Source organism: Astatotilapia calliptera, chromosome 20 (assembly GCF_900246225.1).
Source record: "Astatotilapia calliptera chromosome 20, fAstCal1.2, whole genome shotgun sequence".
Lineage (NCBI taxonomy): Eukaryota > Metazoa > Chordata > Actinopteri > Cichliformes > Cichlidae > Astatotilapia > Astatotilapia calliptera.
Window position 1 is genome coordinate 30,276,692 of NC_039321.1, and position 19,677 is coordinate 30,296,368.

At 43.6% G+C, this 19,677-nt stretch overlaps 1 protein-coding gene across 1 annotated transcript in view; it reads left to right on the forward strand.

The window, feature by feature from the left end:
- lgr6 (leucine-rich repeat containing G protein-coupled receptor 6) overlaps positions 1-19,644 on the forward strand; it is a 39,346-nt gene extending 19,702 nt beyond the window's left edge. The window contains exons 3-18 of the mRNA XM_026153382.1: positions 2,929-3,000; positions 4,731-4,802; positions 7,884-8,099; positions 8,231-8,302; positions 11,283-11,351; positions 11,841-11,912; positions 12,042-12,113; positions 12,514-12,582; positions 13,178-13,249; positions 13,487-13,552; positions 13,670-13,741; positions 14,803-14,874; positions 15,376-15,501; positions 16,451-16,605; positions 17,235-17,315; positions 17,397-19,644. Of these exons, the coding sequence (XP_026009167.1) occupies positions 2,929-3,000; positions 4,731-4,802; positions 7,884-8,099; positions 8,231-8,302; positions 11,283-11,351; positions 11,841-11,912; positions 12,042-12,113; positions 12,514-12,582; positions 13,178-13,249; positions 13,487-13,552; positions 13,670-13,741; positions 14,803-14,874; positions 15,376-15,501; positions 16,451-16,605; positions 17,235-17,315; positions 17,397-18,535 (2,497 nt within the window). The 3' untranslated portion in view covers positions 18,536-19,644. The remainder of the gene's footprint in view (positions 1-2,928; positions 3,001-4,730; positions 4,803-7,883; positions 8,100-8,230; positions 8,303-11,282; positions 11,352-11,840; positions 11,913-12,041; positions 12,114-12,513; positions 12,583-13,177; positions 13,250-13,486; positions 13,553-13,669; positions 13,742-14,802; positions 14,875-15,375; positions 15,502-16,450; positions 16,606-17,234; positions 17,316-17,396) is intronic.
- Positions 19,645-19,677: the final 33 nt, after the last annotated feature.

A 19,677-nucleotide genomic window follows, 5' to 3' on the forward strand; every position in this document is an offset into this window, starting at 1 on the left:
ACTTAATGTGCACGGAATATGCTCGTCTTATCTTCTGACACTCTTGATTGGATCCAGTCATATCGCAGCCCTCTGACTCCAACTATCACATGTGAGATATGAAATCCAAATGCAAGAGTAGAGAGGTGGTGAGTGGAGGCCAACGATGCCCTGCTTGTCTTTCTCTTGGCGATAAGATTGTCTGCTGATAGGCCGGGAATATGACATGGGGGAGGGTTAAGAGGTCAAAGCGTTGGCTGGCTTGATGTTCCAGGTGCAGCACCCAGCCAAGACTATCTAATATAGACCAATTCAAACTTTTCCTCTTAGTGTTGCCAGAATGGTTCATGTGCTGCCCACAAACAACCACATTCAAAGGCTGACGCTCCACGTGTCTGCATTTTACTCCCTCAATTTCAGAGGTTAATGGCAGGTTAAGTGGTTGACCTCGATGTCAAGTCAAAGGTCATGTGCTCACATTTCTTTTGACGGGCCAAGGTTGTAAAACATGCGCGTACTAAGCACTTACATAAAACACCCACGCACAATTCGCCCTCTCGCTGATAAGACCCGTTTATCTCCTCTGTCTCCCCTTTCATCATCAACTCCTATCACCTACCCTGGTCCTGCTACCACTATGACTATCACTACCCGAGATAGTGTGCCAAAATATGATGCCGTCTTTGTTCCCGAGGTCTTTAATCTGTCGTCTTGTTTATTATTTTGAGGCAATAGAACGAGATGATACATAGAACAATCAGCGGTGGATGTGCTTCAGCGAATCCCTCTCTGATCGGCCCAAATAGGAGGGTGGTCTCACCTCTGTTACCAGCAACACCCGTCTCCACTGCGCCGGCTACACTGGCTTCTGCTATGTTACCTATGAATCATTTTATAGTTGAGGTGGAATTTTTATCTGTGCAGCACAGAGGCCAAGAGCAATTGTAACAATCCTCAAATCAAATTAAAAGAACGAAAGAAGAAACAGTTGGAGCCGCGGTTTGACATGAGCAAGGCGCCTTTCATTAGACGGAGATTGATGTGGAACGACTAGGAGGCAAAGTGTGGAACATTCACTCAAACGTACGATCATTTACACACACATAAATACACACTCTGATTTAATGGAAACAGTTGGTCAGCGGCTACTGCCGATGTTCTGCTGATGTCTATCAGGAACGTCTGAGCATTTCTTTCCCTTTTCAGCATCCATCCTCGCCATCGACGTAATTATTCATTTGATAAATGACGTCGGCAAGAAAAACACGATTCTGCTTTATTGCTGTGTTGGCTACAGTTGAATAGAGAATGGCTGCACTGGCAGTGGGACGTGCACAAAATACCCTAACTACAGTGTTTGTTTTCTAAAATGTAGAATCGCTGGCATCCGTCATCGTCCACATTGAAAAATCACTTATTTCTCTTGCTGCTGCATCAAAGCCTTTCAATGCATACATATATAAATAAGTATACTATATATTAAAGACTAGCCAAAACAAGGCACTGAAGGCGTTTTTATTTCAGAAACTTAAATGCATCTCTGGAAATCGACCTAAAAATATCCCTGTTGACCAGATTGTGCATCTGCGGAAACTCAGAATGGTATTTATTGTCCCTGGAGAGACATTAAAATTCAATCAAGGGGAAACTGAACCAGTTTTTCTTGAAATTACGGATAAATATTGGGAGTGTCATTGAGTTGAATGCTCAAAGAAATAACTGTCTGTCATACGTCTGTCATTTTTGGGAAATCTATATTGAGATTTCATACGGCACTGTTTATGTCTATGTGAATACGTTTTGACTGTGGTTTGACTAAATGGCACCACAATAGCTTGGATAGTGATCGCCTCGCTTTGTGTTCTAGCGAGCCGATGTGTGTGTTTCTGTTGATAAATACGAGATCTGTAAAAGTTATAAACTGAGCCGAGTGTGAGATTTGGCAGGCGTGGGTGGAGCTGTGTGGTTTGCCACTGCACAGTAATACAACACAGACATGTTGACATGAGCGTCAGATGTCAGAGGGAGTTTGACGGGAGCCCTCGACCATTTACCATCTGGATGCTAGTGGCTTGGGAAGGCAGACAGCACACTCTATCAATAATTTAGCATCCTGGCACTGTTGGTACAGCTTTTCCAGAAGCAGGCTGCTTAGCATTAAGCTGAAATGTCAGGCAAACATCACCTGTAGAGCAATTGTGTGAGGTGGAGGAGGGCTCCAATGAGTAACATATAACGTCTTGTGTGTGTGTTTAATAAAAGTGGGTGGTCTTGAGTTGTGAAGCCCAAATCTGTGTTTAAACTGCGCTTCCAGCTTGTGACCTTGAGAGTTATTCTGCTGGACTGAATGTTATTTATTTGGACATCTTATACACACACTCACAAATGACCATTAGGTGCTGTGTTTGATAAACAAACTGATTGGATTGCTTGTGTGAATGCGTGTGGTTTCTCTCCCCGCTGTCCTCGAGGCCCCTTTAGAATAGGCCGATTTACCCTCGAGGACATGGAAATTAGCGCACGCAATGTCTCGCTGCACACATGTGTTTGTGCGCACACATATAGTATACACCTTACTATACAAACACGCACATAAACACACTCACATCCACACATATACTTATGCGGTGCACTTGTTGACCCAGTCTCATTCAATTCAGTCTTTACTCACTCATCGGCGCTCCCAGAATTGGTTAAGGTTTCAGGGTGTGCCTCGGGCCAATAGCAACCACACTGAAGGGAATAGAAAATTCTTATTTGCATACTGCCCCAACAATAACCCCAAAGCAGTCTGGGATGAAGTCACATCACAGCCTCATCCAAAAAGTATCGAATAAAATACGTAAATGAACGTAAAGAAAGCTCTTCTCTTGAGACTTGTAACTTTTTTTGTGTCTATGATTGTATTTCGATTTTTCACTTTTATAATTTTGCTTGTTTCTCTTTTAGGCGTATCTCAGGGAATCAGCTGAGGTATATCTCAGGCCTCGCCTTCCAAGGTCTACACAACCTGAAAGTTCTGTAAGTAACTTCCTCCACCCTCTCACCTATACCACAGCCCTGGTTTAATCCCCATGCCTAAACCGCCACTGTGGGTTTATCCCACTCTATCCTTTGAAAGGGAACTTGCCCTACCTTGAATGAAACACACAAGCCATGCATCATTAACTGCAGTTAAATTTTATGAGATTGGGGGAGACATGCACTGCTTGCAGCACCTTTATTTCTAAACAAGCACTGTTTCACTTGCGAGGACACACACACACACACACACACACACACACACACACACACACACACACACACACACACACACACACACACATACCCTTACAGGTGTATTGCAGGGACCTCCCAGTCACACCACCCACTGAGATTACAGAAAGTGACAAATAATTGACCAAGGACTCCATTCAAAGCTGTTCTCTTAACACCACACTTCTCAAACTGTGTTCATGGCCACCAACTGTTAGAGCTGCTGCAAAGTATTAAATCATAAAAAAAGTGCAAAGCAGCCACAAAACTCAGAGCACCTTTTGACTTGTGAGCGCAGGATCTAATGAGTTGCAGCCATATTTCTAGTTAGCGCAGGACAAGGATTTTAAGGAGATTTTCATGAGCTTTGCCAACCCCCTCAACTCCTTTTGGACCTTGGCTGAGAAAAGTCAGAGCGGCAGTTCCACAGAATATAAACTCAGCTAGCAAACTTGTGGTTTGTAATTTGAGGGAATCTAGAGAATTACCAGGCACACCAGTTGATCTTCTTTCACCTTGTGCCGTGAAACTCACCGAAACAGAACGAGCCAACCGCAATGAACGATAGTGGGAAATACACTGTGTCATATACACTCGACACTACAACGCAAAAGGAAAACTTTGGAGGATCTCTTTGACCTCACGGTAACTGAACTATCCATTTAATTTCTTAACATAACGGTGAAGGTCTCCCTGTGTTAGACATGAAAATACTGCTGACCTTGTCTAGGTTAACCACAAGATCCCTGCTGACTCTCACAGGCACACCACACTCGCAGAGGTTGAACAGGAATCCTCCCCATTGGGAAATTCTTTGAAACAGGAAAATATATAAAAACAGAAAAGTTATATAAATAAATGTGAAAACTATGCTATTACATGTGCTATGCTCCATCCTTCATTTACAGCTAAATAAATAAACACATGCGCAAGGAAATGTTTTAATTATACTTCATATTATACTTCATATCATACTGGCGGGGGAGGAAAAAAAGAAGCATTTCTCAACAGTGGAAATACGATATACGATTCCTATCACACAAGACACGAAGCATTCACAGAGACAGACTACCGTGGCACATTGACCCCCTGGGTCTATGTGATACACCGGAGGCTTTATGAGCCTGTTTAAGTGGACTTGTCACAATAAAACTGAAGAAATAGTGTGAGATAGATAGAAAAAGCAAGGGAGGGTGAGTAAAGAGAGAGGTCTATTGTTTGCTTCCCACTTCCTCCCCATTTTTGCTCCAATCTTTTGAGAATGACATCAGCAGCCCACCCAGGGAGGCTCTTTCTCTTTTGCTCTACCCTTCATTCTCTGCTTCTCTTCAAGCTTTCACTGGCCCTTTCCTTCTTGTGTCAGATTTCCCTCACTATGAAATTTTTGTCCTGCCCGTTGCACTCTCGCTCTCGCATGTGCACACACATCCAGTACGAAAACTTCATGAAGTATAGACATGATACATATAGCTGTGTAATGTGTGTGTGCCTTGTAGGATGCTACAGAACAACCAGCTGGAGAGACTTCCTGATGATGCTCCTTGGGACCTACCCAACCTCCTGTCCTTGTGAGTCTCCGTCTTATACACATTGCACTCATCTTCTCATCCAGCAGTGAATGAAACACTGGCCACCTACGCATTTCACTAATAACCACAATGCAGGTATAGGAGCACTGCTGACAAATGACAGACCATATCCAAATGGTGGCTGCAATAGTTGTGCGCTCAGTGCTGCTGTGCTGCTTAATGGAAGAAGTCACAGCCTGATTGTGTCAGTGCAGTGCATGGTAGCATCTGGAAGCCATGAGGGAAACAGCAGACACTGCAGGCCAGCGAGAGCATCTCCAATGAGCTGTGAAACAACCCCATTTTCCATCAGTTCCCCCTCTCTTCCTCCTCTACTCCTACTCCCCTGTTCTTCTCCCACCACCCACACTGCTATCCCCCTGGCTAATGAGAGTGTTTGGTGACCTAATTGTCTAATCTGCAGGGTCAGTGTATGTGTGTGTCAGTGTGCATGCGTGTGTGTGCATGTATGGACCACCTCATCTGCAATTGCTCACCGGTACCCCACTCTTCGAACATTGCCCTCCACATGTACTCCACGTCTCCACTTTCCAAATTATTAATTCCTTGCAAATATCCATAAAGCCTTTTCCTTCATCGCAAAGACACACACACACACACACACACACACACACACACACACACACACACACACACACACACACACACACACACACAAGTGCACACACCAAAATTGCTGGGGTTGTAACACAGGAGGGGCGTGCATGTCTAACTCCTCTACCACCTACAACGTTTCCCCTGTCTGGTATTAAGCAGGCCTGCACCCCTTCAGTACAGTCACCCAGCCAGCACACACACACACAGACACACACACACTTTGTTCTGGCAGACACATCAGTGCAGACTGCTCTTGTCTGAATTAACAAATTGCTGTCATGATGATGTCTGCGTGTCTTTGCGTACGAGCGTGTGGTCTTCACAGATCTTTTTCTTTTAGCGGATAGAAATTGTCACAAGTAATGAAAAACACACATGCACACACACTCGTGCGCACACACACACAGAGTACACAAACAGAGCCAGTGTATAGAGACGCACCTTGTCATTACAGTAATGATAAGCTGAGCACAGAAAGATTACTGGAAAGGCTTTGGAGAGTGAAGCTTGTCGGCGCCTCTCACTGACATAAAACACACCAGGTAAAAAGAAAGAGTCACATGGATTCAAATTGGTATGAATGTATTAAAGGAGGCTTTCATCCAAAATAAATCATGACTTAATCTCAAACAGCGATTCTGTTCTCAGCAGCGAGATTGATTCAAGAAATTTGCCTCTTGGAGCAGGATAATTACAGCACAGTGTGAGTGCTGTTGCTTGTGCCATCATAAGCAGACAGATGTGTTTTGGGTCCTTACCAAAGGGTTAAGTAGTGTAGCCTTATCAACACTCATGAGTTTCACAGGCAGATTTAGATCAGTGTAACCAGGTTTAGGGAAAATGGACTACATGGCAGTAAAACAGCCCCCCCCCCCTTCACCAACGATCCTGGTTGTATAAAATTTTGTCCATCTGGAGAATTGAACAAACAGAAGCAGTAACCCAGAGCTCCAGGATCATTTAAAGGATTTTTCTCTTTCTGCCTCTGCTTCTTACTCTGGTAATCATACGTCAGACTTTGATGTGATGGACAGGAAATGTCTGCTTTATTAGCCTTTGTGGAACATTCCTGGTTCTGTCTGGACCTTCACCAGACCTGGCAGGTCCACTCGAAAAGGAGGAATTATTATTTTACCCCGGAGAACAACCCAGAGAAAGCAGAAAGACCTTCTGTAGCTTTCATCCTGTGATTTGGTTCAGGGACAAACAATGTCCACAGTTGCAGGATACGGGGTGCACAAGGGCAAATGTTTAGCGCTGCAAAAAGAAAAAAAGAAACGTGCGCTGAAAACACATTCAGAAGTATTTACATATATGGTGCTAGGTGCCTCTGTGTGTGTGAGCATCTGCCAGTGTATGCAGTTGCTCTCCTGATGGAAACTTCCCCCAGGCAGACAAGCCCAGAGTTCAGAGTTCAAGTTCAGATTTCACTTTGAAGATGCTTTTTGTTTGGTAAAACCTCCGAGGGGGCGAGGAGAACTGGAGCGCAGGAATCAAAGAACCTCGGCAGAAGATTGATAAGGAGGGGATGTTTGAAAGATGAACAAGAATTAAGGACTGAGATGCAAAAGGGATTCAAAGCAGCTGGGGAGTGCGTCAATGAAGATATAAGAAACAAAACGCGAGTGCGAGAGAGGCCGGAGGGAGGGAAATGAATGAGTGAGTGTGACGGGCCAAAGAAAGAAGAATAGCAGGAGGAAGTGGTCTCTCTTGTCAACTCCGCCCTGAGGGGATCATTCATCATGATCGGCAGAGAGTGTGTGTGTGTGTGTGTGTGTGTGTGTGTGTGTGTGTGTGTGTGTGTGTGTGTGTGTGTGTGTGTGTGTGTAAATGTACACGGACGGCGTGTCCACACTCATGGCCTGTGGGTTCAGAGCACAGAGGGGAACAAAGGTTTGTTAGGTTTTTTTTTATAGTTGAAAAGATGAAAGTGCACATGTGGCAGTGTGTGAGTGTGTGTGTGTGTGTTTGCTGTCACTTCATTGGCTGTAAGAAGTCGCATTAGCGTTTGATTGGTGGAAATTTCAGAGACTAAACTGGGAAAAAGTAAAAAAGCTGAGAATGCTTCCTTCTGTCTTCTACCTTTTCCAGACACTCAGCGAGTGTCACAACAAAAAGAGCACAAATATAAAAGACTCACCACAATCATTTCCACATTTTTGCAACTGTCATTTTCTCATCTTACATTTCACACATGTCTGTGCTGGCGAAGCTTCTCGTGGCGTATTTAGCATGGGAATAAATCATAATGAGAAACTTCTAAGAAGCTGCAGTAAAGATGAAAGAAGCAGAATAAAGGACGTGTAATTCTCATAATAACCTTCCTGTAAGCCAAACCGTTTCAGTGCCGTGACACACAACCACTAATGCACACAGAAGCACAGATACGCATCCACATGAGCAAGAATACTGTACTCAGACTTGGTGATTATCTCGTTAAGCTCAGTTCCTCTCACCCTGCAGGCGTCTTGACGCGAACCTGTTGTCTGTGGTTCCGGCTGAGGCCTTCAGAGGCGTCCGCTCCCTTAGACACCTGTGGCTAGATGACAACTCCCTAACGGAGATCCCAGTGATGGCGCTTGACTCTCTGCCCTCCCTGCAGGCCATGACGCTGGCGCTCAACCAAATCACACACATCCCAGATTACGCATTTACCAACCTCTCTGCCCTTGTGGTACTGTAAGTTGCATTGTGCGTTATTTGTCCTCCGCTGAGCTGAAATAATGTTTCGACATACTGTGGCATTGTTTTTGTTTTTTTTCATGAAATTAATTTCAATTTTTTGAAAAATGTCTGTGTCGTTTTTCCAGGCATCTCCATAACAACCACATCAGGAGCATGGGCTCGAGATGTTTTGAAGGTTTAAACAGTCTGGAGACACTGTGAGTATCCAACATTCATGCATTCTCACTGAAACACACAGCCGTGCTCACACACACACTGTTGGACAGTATTAAAAATAACAAAGGACGTTTTAACAGTCTGACACGCACGCACGCATGCATGCACGCACACTGAAGGGAATGCATTTCTTTGGCCTAAATGAGCACCTCCTTGTTTCCAAAATCACCACTGCAGGCTTTTTGATTACAAAGCATCAGCAAGTATCAACATTCATTTGCTATAGTAGTGTTTACAGCAATCACATTGCCTCAGTATAACCCAAGATATTTGAAAAACTCCCTAAATATAACCTGAAGGAGGTAACACAACCAAAAGACTCACATTATGTGCCTCACTAAAGCCCTGATTGTGTGTGAGTGTGTAGGTGTGCTTGTGTGTGTGTAAAGCTGGTTGGTGTTACTTGGAACACCTGAAAAAAATTTTGTTTTTACAAATCATATGAAACAAGTGCGCCAAAGAATAATGAAGTGTGGTGCTAAATTGTAAAGTCATAAAAATGATTAATGCCCCGATAATTTCATGAAGCGCCTGAACGTTTCTCAAAACCACAACCAACGAATGAGTGACGGGAATGTGAAGGTAAAAAAGTCGTCTTTGATTCCTTTAAAGCATCATCGCGGTGTTTTGAATGAGCAGTTGCTAGCCAGAGTTAGGGTCAAGTAAAGACTACAGGAGAGAGTTTTCGCGAGTACGTGCCGTCGCCTCAATTACTACCTCCTAACCACACACCAATATGGAAACCGCAGAAAACCGACACAGCTTCATGAAAGAGGTGGGGAGAGAAAAGAAATAGTGTCTCCTGCAAAATTCACGGTGGTCTGATGAAAACACTTTGTCTGGCATGCTGCTTAACAACCTGTTGAAGTGTTAAAAAAAATATAAAAAGCACGGCTTTCTTTTTTATGAGTGTCTGGGCACATGCACGTGCGTGCACATAAGCGAGTACTGTCTGCCTGTGCAATAATACAGCTTTACGCTCAAATTGAAAGTCATTATCAGTTCTGGGAACTGTGAGGAAACACGGCGTAAGGCGGAGGAGGAATGGTTAAGGGGATGAAGGGAAACTGGAGATTGTGAAAAAGAGGGATGGAGCTCTCTGGACCAGAATAGTGCGTGTTAAAGTGTTTGGACTGTCAGCGGTGGGGGAGAGATCGATGACTCGGCGGGATAAGATGACAGGTGTCATTGACGTGGGGATCGCACTGGTATGATGGGTTAATCTCTCACAGCGGCTTTGCTTATGAGAAATACGAGAGACCATCTGTATCGCCGCCACCCTCCCCAACCCCTAGTGTGTATTATAAAATCATTACTACGAGGAGCCGTCCAGAGGCCTGCAGGAAAATGCAACAGCATATGCAAACAAGACAGAACAGACACCGGCAGACAAACATTTCACAACATTTGCTGGAAATACATACATATATCTCTCAAAGTTCTTCATCAAAGGTATTTGGCTACTTGAACAGAATAAAAACAAATCCAGTTGAATAGGACTTTAGGATATCCTTTGATCTTGATGGCTGGAAATCTTCAAAGGAGGCTCTTAAGTGCACACATGCCCTGGCATACATTTTAATACACCAAAGTACATACTCGTATACATGCAGTCACATGTACACTACATTTCTCCCATGCACAGAAGGGCTCTAATGTGCATACTTGTGTAAAGAATGGAAATACAGTCTAGGAACTGTGTCAGGTGTTTATCTTATTGAGTGTGAAAAACTGATGAGACAAAATCCTGAATAATCAAGACGGAGCAGTAAAAGGTCAAGGGTCACACCCAAATCGCAAACGACACTTCGCCAATGTTTGATACACTAATAGTCTGATATGCATCAAAGTGAAAGCACAGTTTTAAAGAATATAAAAATGCTTTGGGTAATTTAGGGATCTACTTCATCGCATAGTTAGGCCATTAATCTACTCTCAATCTGACACATGCCGCGGAGATGGTGGAGAACCAAGATAAGGTCTGCAAACTTGTTTGTGAGATCGATTGCTGGAATGTTAGATAATGGTCACATCTTTTCTCCATCTCACCAACACATTTTTCATACAGGTACATCTTAGAATTAGCGACAGAATTGGTTGAATTTTTTTACTCCCTAAGAAAGAGGTAATGGCGCTCAATTCAGTTCAGTTTTATCTACATGGTGCCAACTCACAATGAGAGTCACCTCAAGGTGCTTTATACCAGCGGTCCCCAACCCCCGGGCCTCGGACCGGTACCGGTCCGTGAGTCGTTTGGTGCCGGGCCACGAGAGTAGAGGCTCAGGTGTGAAATGTCTGGTTTTCAGGGTTTTTATCTGTGTTCAGCGTTATTTTGTTATCGTTTTTATCGTTAACTCGGTGTTCCTGGGTCTTTTCACGTGTGTTATGAATAAATCTTCTTTTTTTCGGTACCGGTACTAGTTTTATTTTGTTGTATTTATCTGCGACACCTTAAAGGCCGGTCCGTGAAAATAATGTCGAGCATAAACCGGTCCGTGGCGCAAAAAAGGTTGGAGACCGCTGCTTTATACTGTAGAAAAAAGAAAACCCCAACAATCTGACAACCCGTATGAGCAAACACTTGGTGACAGCAGGAAGGAAAAACTCCCTTTCAACAGGAAATACCACGCTCAGGGAGGGGCAGTCTTCTTCCAAGACTAGTTTGGGTGAGAGGAAAGAGAAGAAAGCAGCGAGAAACAGAGTTTAGAGAGGAGTGAAGAAGAAACAGCGTGTTAGGTGAAGCCCTGCCCACCACCAGTCTAAGGCTACATAACCAAAGGATAGTTCAGGGCCCTAAAATCTTCTATCAGCGACACACACACACACACACACACTCGTGCAACATTTCTCACATAAACATATAAGACCACATGATGGATGGATGGTCTCCATCATGACTGGGACTGCATGTGTTAACATGCTGCTTTATAATGACTGTTTCTCTTACTGGTTCTCTCACAGGGATTTAAACTACAATGATCTGCAGGAGTTCCCTGTGGCCATCAGGACACTGAGCAAACTTCAGGAACTGTGAGTACACACACACGCAAACACGAAAAACACACCTGCCCGACATGACTATCGTGGTTGCGTTATCCCGAGTAATCCCGTTAAGTGATTTTAATGTGGCACTCGGATACAATCTCTCTCACCCCAAGCAGGTGCTGGCTACACACCCACGCAGCCGCTCGCCTGCACGTACACACAGGCGCACATGCACACACACAAGCCGTGTTTTCCCTCCGCTTCAGCAGATGTTCTGCAGCGCGCCTATGTGTCACAGATACAGCGTATGTGTGCGTGTCTACATCTCATGTATCCAAAAATGCTTTTCAGCTGTGCAAAGGCAGGTGCAAGATGAGAACATGTGACTTCTCAATCGCAAACACACTCTGTCCCTCCTCCAAACACAAACATGCACACACAGACTCCAAAATAAATAATAACAATGATTATTAAGATCATCGGAAACATATTTACAGAGAACCTGACTAACATTGTCTTTTTTTATATTTGCAGGGGTTTCCATAACAACAATATCAAAGCCATCCCTGAGAGGGCCTTTGTGGGAAACCCTCAGCTCCAAACCATGTGAGCTTCAATGCTGCTATCTGCACAGACAGACTCACAACTGAGACTTCATCACCATCAGCCATTTACAAAAACAAATTATTCTCCGGGGCGTGACGTGATTGTCTCTTTCCTCTCTTTTTGTTGCAGTCATTTCTATGAAAACCCCATCCAGTTTGTGGGAAAATCCGCTTTCCAGTTCTTACCTAAGCTGCACACGCTGTAAGTATGCGGTCAGCAGGAACCATTCCAGTGAGTTAGCCCAAACACTGTGTAAATCATCTTCTGTCCTTTGCAGTGAGGGTTGAGTGGACATGTGTAATGGCCTACTGAATGATGTTGTGTTAGCGTATTGCTGTGCTGTGTGCTGATGTGGTAAGAGAGAGTGTGTTGTAAGAACATGTTGAATGGTGTGACTTATGATGTCTAGTGAGACAGCCAAAGCAGCCTGTGTTGATGTTGGAGAAAAAGTTTGATGGATGAAATGAGCTGTTAGACAAGGTCTGTGTACACGCGCGAGTGTGTGTGTGTGTGTGTGTGTGTGTGTGTGTGAGTGAAAAGAAAGGGGGAGTGAGAGAAACAAAGACAGTCGTCTGACACTTTTTTCCTTCTTTGACTGTAGCTCCCTTAACGGGGCAACCCAGATTCGAGAGTTTCCCGATCTGAAAGGAACCACCAGCCTGGAAATTTTGTGAGTCTTTGTACCCTTTGCACCTACCCGTCCCTCCCACCCACACAGACACACACAAACACGCACCACTGCCACCACAAACCCACAATATATAATTTCACCAAGCGAGCCTTTAAAATGTACAGTAAAAAAAAATGTTGATGTTTAGATGTATTTATTTATTTAGACTTTAATTAGATTTGTGCTGTATGTCTGATTATTAATGTATTTTATGTATTTCTGTTTTATATTACTGTGAAGCACTTTGTGGTTTTTAATATATAAATAAATTGATTTTATTTGATTTGATGCTCAGGACAAAATGACAAATCAGACTCCACATACAAGAGAGACAAAGAGCCAAGAAAGATAAGACCGGGCAGGAAAGAAACTGAAGGAAATAGATGGAAATGTGTGTGTTCAGACTTTAGGGGAAGCGGGGAATGAAGAGGAGAGTCAGGGAAGAGTAGGCAGTTATGTCAGCCATTGACAGGTTTGGCGAACCTACACAGCTGCCTGTCTCACCAAGTTACACTCGCTGGACTGGAGGATCCTTTCGCTTGCTCGCACTTCAACAATGATCAGAAGATCCTCTTCTTTTTTCCTTCCCCTACAGAACGCTGACTCGGGCTGGTCTCTCAGCTCTGCCTCTGGATCTGTGTGAGCAGCTGCCTCGCCTCAGAGTGCTGTGAGTAGATACACACCAAGGGGAAAAGTTAGAGGTACAAAATCTGATACACACAACTCAATTGCGGAGACTTGTCCCCCCCCAAAGAAAGCATGAACTTGCACAATCACATCTCTGTGAAATCCAATCAATACAGAAAATTATTGTCCTGCCGTGTTGCCTTCCTCACAGAGCTGACCATAATTTCCCACACCATAAACCCACAGCTGGTCACTGTGTACTGTGTTTGTGTTGCAGGGAGCTTTCTTACAACCAGATAGAGGATCTGCCCAGCTTTTACCACTGCTCTGCACTGCAAGAGATGTGAGTTTTTCAACCCCCTAGACAGTCACACACTTACTGTATCAAAGGCAGCAGTTTTCTCAGTTTACCTCTGCACATAGTGCTTTGGTTACATATAATATATCATTTTCCTAACAGAGGGTTGCAGCACAATCAAATCAGAAGGATCGAGTCAAGCACCTTCCAGCAGCTCACCTCTCTAAGAGCACTGTGAGTCAACTTTACTTTGTCTTAGTCACAAGTTGCACGCGATATATTTAGAAATTTGTGTTTTTTATAAATAACCATCACCGTCGGGTAAGGATAGTGAACTGAAAATATGCAGACTGGTGAAAAATCAAAGGAGAGAAAAACAAAAAATAGTCCCTCATTATGCTCATGATGATGGTGCTCAGGAGCACTATCTAAAGGGCCCACGTCAGTCCAAAATCTCTTATTTTGTTTGAGATATGGTTACCATGAACATGATACATATCATTTTCATAATACTCTAACTGCTCAGTGACCTTTTGTACCCAAGAGACATGGGCATTAGTAAAGATTACAACCTTGAAGATAGGATGATTTCATCACATATCTCCCAGGACAACTGTGTTGATGTCCTGTGCCCATTCCCAAAACACGTGGACCCAAACAGGAACACCATATTTCAGAGACATGGTTGTATCCTGAACTGAAATCTTTGGGAGAATTCTGCAACAGCAAAGATTGTAGACGTGTAACTTCCAGCTGGCAAAGTCAGCAAAACATATATAAATTATATAATAGTACCAGAAAAATTTCCCTCTCACATATCTGCTGAGATGCAAGACGTGCTTCTTGGACTCCAAAACCTTCCCAGCAAATGCCCTGAGCACCAGATGTCCTCGCTATGAGTGTTGGAGTTCGAGGTTGTTCTTTTAATTTGTCACCCATCTGTATATGTTATTAATAACCAGATAGCAGGAGATGACAAAACAATGAAACTAAATTTGATGTACCATTGAGGTTTTTTCTTGTGAAATAACACATAGTTTGAACTTTGTTTCTCTAATCATGTTTAACTGAAACAATATGTAGAAGTCAAATCATCTGTGCTATAATGAGGTTTCACAACATGACCCAAGGACTCTGATGCCAAAACGAAGGAAATCATCGGTTGTTGGATTAAACAAGACTGTAGGATTGTGACCTATTACTGACATCTAGTGGTGATACACAGCATTGCCAAGTGTGCGCCATCATTCCAGGCACTTTCACATCATTGTGATTCTTTTTGTTGCTGTTGTCAGTGACCTGAGCTGGAATATGATCGAGAGGATCCACCCAGATGCCTTTGCTTCGCTTCACTCTTTGGTTAAACTGTGAGTAAACTCACTAAGACTCTTCTACCTTTCATCTTGTTCTCCCCTCCTTCTGAGAAAAGCATAAAGAATATATGCATCTCAGAGTGTTGCACTTGCACAAACACTCCATACTTGGCTGCGTGCTCCACTGAAAACCTGTGGACTTTTGGCAGAGTTTGCAGCGAACATTAAAATCCATTTATTGTTTGAAAAAAAAATATCTCTGCATGGCAAGAAGCCTCAGCTCAAGTCATGCCAATATAAAATTACTTCATTGTGTGAAGACTGGTTGAAGTTTGCGTGGCTAAACAAGCAGATAATACGTTTGACAGAAAGTATTATGTGGAGCCAGTCTGATAGAGTCCTGTCTACACAGCTTAATGAATCTAGGAGACAAGGACATTTTATCAAGGACATCTCGCAGCTTTATCTGAAATAAAAACACATTTTACAAACATTAACTTGGCTTGATTTGACATGCACCTTTCTTATTTCACTGTCCTTCGATTTTTCTCTTAGGGACCTGACTGAAAACCGTCTGAGCTCAATACCTGTTGTAGGCTTGAGCGGTCTGACCCATCTCAAGCTGAGGGGGAACACAGAATTATATGAGGCCTTCAGTCCTGATAACTTTCCCCATATGAGGTAACTACTCTATTCAGAATCATTGAGTGCTTTCTTTAACTGTGTGAGCTTCAAATGAAACTTGTATTTTGCTTTGTCCCAAAAAAACAAAGATCCCAGGTGTGTATCCTGTGGCTGTGAGGAAAACGCATCCCTTCCCATCCCTTAAATTATCCTTCCTCTCGCAATTTTCTACTAATATCGTGAATTTACCGAAAGCTGCCAACTCTGACAATTGACTAATTACAGTGTATCCCTGCAAGCCATTCCTGAGCCGAACTTAAACAATGACTGAGTATTTGTTAGCAGCAAGTTAAATCTTGTTACAAAGATCCCTGAAGGCCTAGGAAGGTGCGATGAAGTAAAAAATGAAGAGGAACTTTTAAAGAGATTGGAGATGGCAGCAGATCAAAGCTCTGTGTTAGTATCCCTGTAGAACATCGCCCAGAACAGAACCTCTGGCAGACAAACATTTTAAAAGCACTAAAGGTAAAATAAAAGGGTTTTTTGCAGACATCTACACCAAAGTCAGCAGATCAGCAAAATAAATAAACGCTTCGCCTGCATTTTCCCCAACGATGGACTGTTATCATTATTAAAAATTCAGTTATGCTTTCATACACTGAAGCTTTTTTGGGTCTATTGTTACCATCCCCTCTGTTTACAAAGGCTACGCGTGTCCAGTATAAGGCAAAAACACCCGGTCCCTATGGAATATATACCTTTAATACCAGTCAAACTGATTACACATCAATCAAAATGTGGTTTAATGTAAATACAAGTAAGAGCAACAGGAACAAAAGCACTTGAAGCTGCTGGGAAACAGTTTTAAATTGTGCCTAAAAGAAACGTAGATAAAGCTCACGTTGAAAGAAACATCAGCCAGGACTTGCAGTTTTGTTGCCACCTTATTATGCTCCTGTTTTTCTTCTGGTTTATTTTCAACACTACTCTCATCTGATTGGTACAGGGTGATAGAGATGCCTTATGCCTACCAATGCTGTGTGTACGGCTCCTGTGATAGCTACAAGCCAGCCGGTCAGTGGGACTCAGAGCAGAGCAGCACCAGTGAAGACCTGCATAAGAGGACTGTAGCCATGTACCCCATCCACACCGACACTCACTGTAAGACAACACATGCTTACGGTATCTGTGAAAACATACACACAGTATGTCAAAAGACTTGTAACATATCAGATGGGAATCTGACAACTAAGTGTCCATACCTGGCCGTTAAGGACGTGTCAGATCCTCACTGAAACCACAGTGACCTAAACACACAACACGTGCTGACCCCTCCATTCCTTCATTCCTGCGGCCAGCATAAAATAGAAACACAAATAAATCAAAATGAAGGTGAAATGAACCCAATGAATCTGCATGATTAAAGCAGAAATTAAAAAACTGCTGGGTGTATTCAGAAAAACAACAGAATCAAGAGATGAATAAACCAAGACATATCACTGATTAAAATTTATTTACCTTTAATTGCTAGAGAAACATGCCAAGACAATCAAAATTCATCCAAGCGCCAGTAATCTTCTGAAGTGTCTATTTTTTGTCTGTGGAACAGAATGTTATCATTACAACCCCCTGCAGCTAGAGTCGCGCATAGTCTGCATGGGGTATATTGTGTATAAGCACTTTCAGAATAAGCTCTCAATATGCTTTAACACATGGACCTTGTGGAGGTTTGATCAAAAAGGAAATCTGAAATTCTGAATTCTGGCCCTAAAAAAAACGTTTTCTTTCAGATGACCCAGACTTGGAGGAGTTCCAGCTGGAATTAGAGGAATCCAAACTGCAGGCCAGTGTCCAGTGCACACCAACACCTGGTAATGCAAATGAATGCAAATGAGTTTTATTGTAGGGTATGATGCAAGTAGCTAATGAGTTACTGTTTTGTGCTGTTGCAGGTCCTTTCCGTCCCTGTGACTCTCTGTTGGGCAGCTGGCTAGTTCGTGTTGGCCTGTGGTGCATCTCCCTGGTGTCTCTGCTGGGGAACTCCATCCTGCTTCTGTCTCTCTTTGGCTCATCAGGCTACCTGTCACCACTTCGCTTTACCGTGGCTTGCATGGGGGCTTCAAATCTACTGACTGGTGTGTGCATGTGCACCCTGGCCCTTGTGGATGCTCTCACGCTGGGAGAATTTGGCCACCACGGAGCCCGGTGGGAGGGGGGTCCTGGTTGTCAGGCGACAGGATGGGTCTGGGTGTTTGCGTCCGAGGCCAGCGTGTTGCTGTTAACTCTTGCAGCAGTGCAGTGTGGTGTGAGCGTGACGTGTGCGCGCACCTATGGGAAGTCCCCATCCCTCGTGAGTGTGCGCACCTGTGCACTGTTCTGCCTCGTTCTCTCCATCACGCTTGCTTCTCTCCCACTGGCAGGAGTCGGGGAGTATGGGTCCTCGCCTTTCTGCCTTCCCTCACCCCTGCCACCCCCATCCTCTCGACTGCCGTCCTCCCTGGGCTTTCCCTTGGCCCTCATTATGATGAACACCCTGTGCTTGCTTATAGTCACAGGTTCACACATCCGCCTCTACTGGGAGTTACTCAGAGGAGAGTGTGAGGGCTTGTGGGACTGCGCTATGATCAAACATGTTGCCTGGCTAATATTCACCAATGGTCTCCTGTATGTACCAGTAGCTTTCCTCTCCCTTTGTTCCCTTCTTGGTCTCCTTTCTCTGGGGGAGGAAGTACTAAAATCAGTCCTCCTGCTTCTCCAGCCCTTGCCAGCCTGCCTCAACCCTCTCCTCTTCCTTCTTTTCACGAGAGACCACTCTCAGCTGTTTTTCTGGCCACGCCCCAAAGCACGTACACAGCTCCGTCGGGACCACACCTTGGACTCGTTGGTTTCCGTGGACACAGAAAAGAGCTCCTGCTCCGATTCCTCAACACAGGTGTCACTCACTGATGCCACTTACAGTGGAGGATCTTCTCTCCAAGTCCGGCAGGATCCGATCAGATTTTCCCACTGCTCCTCCACATCCTCTGTTCCTCTCATCCCTTGCCAAATACCTCCTCCCACTGCCAGAGATAGAGAAAGGGTGGCAGAGTGAGAGAGAGGGTGAGCGACTGGTGATTTCTGGAAAGTTTGGATCAAGATGTCTATCACACTGCCATGTCTCTCACTCTCAACCCATGAGCATCCACGCTAGCTGTCTGAAAAGCTAGGACACCATATGAATATGAAAGGACCATCCTCTGCAGAAAGACCGCCTCTGGGTTCACAGTCTTCAAGCTCCTCAGAACATTCAACACTGAAACTGTTACTACAGAGACTACAGAGTGCAGAGAAGCTGAGGAGAAAACAAAGAGCCTCTGAAAGTGGAGAGCGGGACTACAAGGTCCTTTCACAGAAAAGACTATTCAAGGACATTGAATAGGACAATGACATTGCTTTTTATATAAAGGACAATTTCAGACATTTCAGTGGACTGAGTCATGGGGAACAGTTCAAATCCACATGGAAAATGTAAGCATTGGACAAATCAGCGATTTCGCCTGTGGGGAATTTAGGTAGCACCAATAGATCTTTGTTTATACTGAAAACTGATGAAAAATCCAACTCAGAAGATGCAGGTTGTTTGGTTCTTTTATAGGTGGAGCCATTTTTTTGTTTAAATACAAATTCTATCCTATTGCTAAGGTCTGTTTAAAAAAAAGGGACTCCTCATCACTCACACGACAGCCAGTGTAAGCTAAGTTTTCTTCCACAGATGTCATTGTCATATTGTACTATGCAACTGTATAATACAAAGGTTGTTGTAAAAATGCTACTCTTTATACGGCAGCAAAGCGCCACAGGAAATGGGCCGCACATCTATTTTCATATGGTTTACATGTTTGATCTCAAGAAAAGCAACTCTATCCAACAGGAGGCAAGCAGTCATAGAGACTGAATGGGATGTAGGTATTTTTCTTACAGACTTTAGAGTAGGCTAGCATTATGTACATACAATATAACTACCTCTGAACTAGCATGGTTTTGACTCACTACAGCCTTATGATGTTTGTCTCCCCTTTTTATAAACAGCAATTATATAATTTTATATTATAAGAAATAAATCCTTAGCTTGTAAAAACAAATGTACTATTTAGGATGTACATACTTTGTATACAACTGGTTAAGCATATTTTTGAATAAAATCATCATCTTCATACTATACACACTCAAGTATGCACTTATGTTACAGATCGG